The following is a 3,461-nucleotide window of genomic DNA, read 5'->3' on the forward strand; positions in this document are numbered from 1 at the left end:
CCCTGGCAGGAGCCCAAACCAAGAGGCGTCGGAGAACTCAGCCTAAACCCCTCGGGCACACGGTCCAATTCCACGTTCACCACCTCGTTTAGCAAGACCCGCGTCTCCCCAGGTCTGGAAAAGGCTGGCTCAGCAACAACAGGTTTGCCACAGGTCAGGACTGGCAAAGCCGCGTGGGAGCAGCTTTTGCAGCCCTTGCCTGGATGGGTTACGGCTCTACCTGACGCTATTGCAGGCAGCAGATCCAAAAAGAAGATCCAAAAATTACCACGCATCTTAAGGTCTGGAAGATGCTACTTTCACTGCTTTACTGCAGCAACTCAGAAACATTGCACAGAATCTCACTAATGCACTCCGAGAGCCGTGGTGTTGAAGTAAGACAAAACAGAAAAAGCAAAAATGGTAAGAACGACGCACTCCAGCAATCAGAGCTCTCAGAAACAGAGACACACAATTAGCAACAAGCACGAGCTTCCTACCTCCTCATTAACGGCACAATTAACAGCCTCAGCGGTATTGCACCAGACTGGGTCCCTTCCAAAGCAAACACGGGTCCGTTTGCAACCTAAATTAACTCTTACTCTGATGGTTTGCAAGACATTACCGGCATAATCAAGGTTCGCTTGTGCTGGGAAGGGTCCCAGCGCATCCTCTCGGGTCACAGGACGCGTCCTGCCCAGCCTGACTCAGGAACGTCGCCGCCCGCAGAGAAAGCTCGTAATAAATCCCACTGCACGTGCACAGCTCACCTGGCAGCTTCCCTGCGCAGCCGCTGCAGAAGAGACAACTTAATCAGTTTAAGTGAGCTTTTACCTCTGTCATCTGGCTGCGATTGGATTTATGAGCATTCGGCCTTAGCGCCTCAGACAATGAATTAAGCGCCCGGCGCTCACTCTACATCCATCAGCAGCACAGCTTAATGCACTTTTGACCCGTCCTGCTCTGCTGTTGGAACAAGCTGATTTCATTTTGCCGTGTTTTGATTATCTGGTTTGTAGTATGCTTGTGTAATGGTGCTTGTACATTGGCCAGGTACCAGAGGCGACCTGGGCAGGGACGTGGGCACCGATACCGCACCATGGCTGGATTTTGCACTGTGCCACAGGGCAGAACCTTCTCATGGAGCAAGGAACCCAAAAATCAAACCATAAAGCAATCCAAACCCAGAACCTGTCATATCTTCCTGTGCACTGCCCAGGACAGGAGACACACGGCACATAAAGAAAGCAAAACGAAGGAAATAACGGTGCTGCCAGAAAAAGTCTCCAGAAAAGCCACGGCCTCGGTGCGTGGAGGAACCGGCAGCGAGCCGAATTATTTCCCTTCTCCTCACCCAGCTCCTCTTATCACCAGCAGCCACCTCCTTTATCTCACGCTGCCCTCCCCACCCTGCAGCCGCAGCCGTTCCTCACGAACCTTGCAGCGCCCTGCTCACCTCCACCCCAAACTGCAGCACCCACAAAAAAAAGCAAAGAAGACGACTGAGATTAACCCTCCTCCACACGGAGCAATGGCTCACCCCGCCCTTACCATTACATTCATCCTCTCCTTTGTGCCACTTTTTCCATAACCAAGGCGTACGTTGCGTTAAAGTGGCAGTAAACCAGCAAGTTTGGTAAACGTAACACTGCCTATTTCTGGAGGATGGTTTAAGCACGCAAAAATCCTTCTACACAACAAGCTGCTTCACCAATAACTTGTATTTTTATAACTTTCTCCCCACTGATGGTCCTCAAAACACTTCACAAACACTGGAGAGAAAGGAACAATAAACTCGTGGCTAAAAAACTTTAAAACAAAGGAAGCAGAAGGCAGGCAGAGGTGGTTACAGAAAGCGCAGCACTGATCCCCGTTACCTGCGACCGATACAACAGCAAAACTCCACAGCACTTTAATTCCAGTGGAACAAAAACACAAAGCGAGGGAACTCCCGGCAAAAAGATCAGCAGAAAAATCTGTGACCCCAAATCGTCCTAAAATAGACCCAGAGCAGGGGTACCGTGACGCAAGGGGGGCAAAGCTGACGACAAGGCGGAGGTTGTCCCCATTCCCGGCTGTGACACAGACACGGGGGGTTCGCTGGTGTGAAGCAGATGGGAAACTTTACATGAGCTGGTTTCTTGCTTTTGACCAAAAATCAAGAGTTTCTCCTCTAAAAAAAAAAAATCTACCTAACCTTGATTTTCTAAGCCAGCTCTGGTGACATCTTCCCCCTCCAAACCAAGCACGCATCCCAGAATAAAAGGCCCGCCGAAGGCAGAGGTAAAGCAAAACACCGTGGGTGAAGCACTGAGGACCTGCTGGGTGAGGGACCGCTGCTGGTTCAGCCGTTTTTCCATCACTGACTAACGTGTGCTCAAGTGGAAAAAGATTTTATTAGTTTAGACTTGGAAAAAAGGCTCGGGAAGCAAAAGCGACAGCCACAAACTCCCCAAACTCTGCCAGGTGCAGCCAGCGCCCCAGCAAAAGGAGCTGACAGCGCCCTGCTGATAAACGGGTAGGAATCAAAATAAAAAAAACCCCAAAAGCGGGACTGAACCCAAAACTGTGAGTAAACCCCAGACGGACGGACAGACGGACGAGAGCCGCCCCCGCACCGCAGCCTGTCGTGTGTTTTGGCACGCTCGTAACGAGCGAGCCCCGAATTCGGGCCAGAGGAGGATCTTTGCTGGGGGAATCATGCAGACACAGCATTCGGTCACCGCACCTGTAAGAAAAAAAGGGGGGAAAGGCTCAATCTGCCCTTTCCGCCCCAGACGCAGGCAGGAATTTGATACAATAAATAAACCCTTTCCTGAACATTTCAGCCCTGTTCCCTGGGGTTTGAGGATACCTCGGGCCGTCACCTTCCTTGCTCTCCGGCTCCCATCCCTCTCGCTCCAAATCTTTCTTTGTAAAGACACCAAATTCCTCTGAAAACTCAGGGAAAACCCCCAAAACCAACACATTTCCTTCTCCTTTTCATTTTCACCACGGAAGGAGACCAAGCCTTTCCCGGAGGGAGCCTGTAAGACATTGAGGGACCCAGAGTCCTCTCCCGAGGGGAAAATGAGGATTCTGAGGAGGAAAGGACGCGTTTCTCCCCAAAACCGAAAGGTCGGCGCGAGGAGTGCACCCTCCGCCCCCTAAATAACCCCAAACTCCGGGATCCGACGGGGTGAAAGCCCTGGGGACTGACAGGGGACACAGCCCCAGCGTGGGGGAGGTGGGCACAGCCATTCCCAGTCTAGGGGACCCCAACCCCGGGGGGGAGGGGGTAACGACCGAGCCCTTTCCCCGTCCTCAGGTGGGGCCCGTCGACGGGCAGGGCCTGACCTGGCTCTCGGCCGCGGGGATACCGGATTCCAGCTCGCAGAGAGCTCGGAAGTTTTGCAGCTCGAAGTCGGCGTCCACCTGGAGGGAAAAGGTGAGCTCGCTGCGGTCGCGGCGCAGGCAGAACACGGTGAGCAGCATGGCCACCC

The 3,461-nt window shown here is 52.9% G+C and overlaps 1 protein-coding gene across 1 annotated transcript in view; it reads right to left on the reverse strand.

The window, feature by feature from the left end:
• DDI2 (DNA-damage inducible 1 homolog 2 (S. cerevisiae)) overlaps positions 1-3,453 on the reverse strand; it is a 13,471-nt gene extending 10,018 nt beyond the window's left edge. The window contains exon 1 of the mRNA XM_010184891.1: positions 3,316-3,453. Within this exon, the coding sequence (XP_010183193.1) occupies positions 3,316-3,453 (138 nt within the window). The remainder of the gene's footprint in view (positions 1-3,315) is intronic.
• Positions 3,454-3,461: the final 8 nt, after the last annotated feature.

This window comes from Mesitornis unicolor, unplaced genomic scaffold (assembly GCF_000695765.1).
Source record: "Mesitornis unicolor isolate BGI_N332 unplaced genomic scaffold, ASM69576v1 scaffold43225, whole genome shotgun sequence".
In the NCBI taxonomy this organism is placed as follows: Eukaryota; Metazoa; Chordata; class Aves; order Mesitornithiformes; family Mesitornithidae; genus Mesitornis; species Mesitornis unicolor.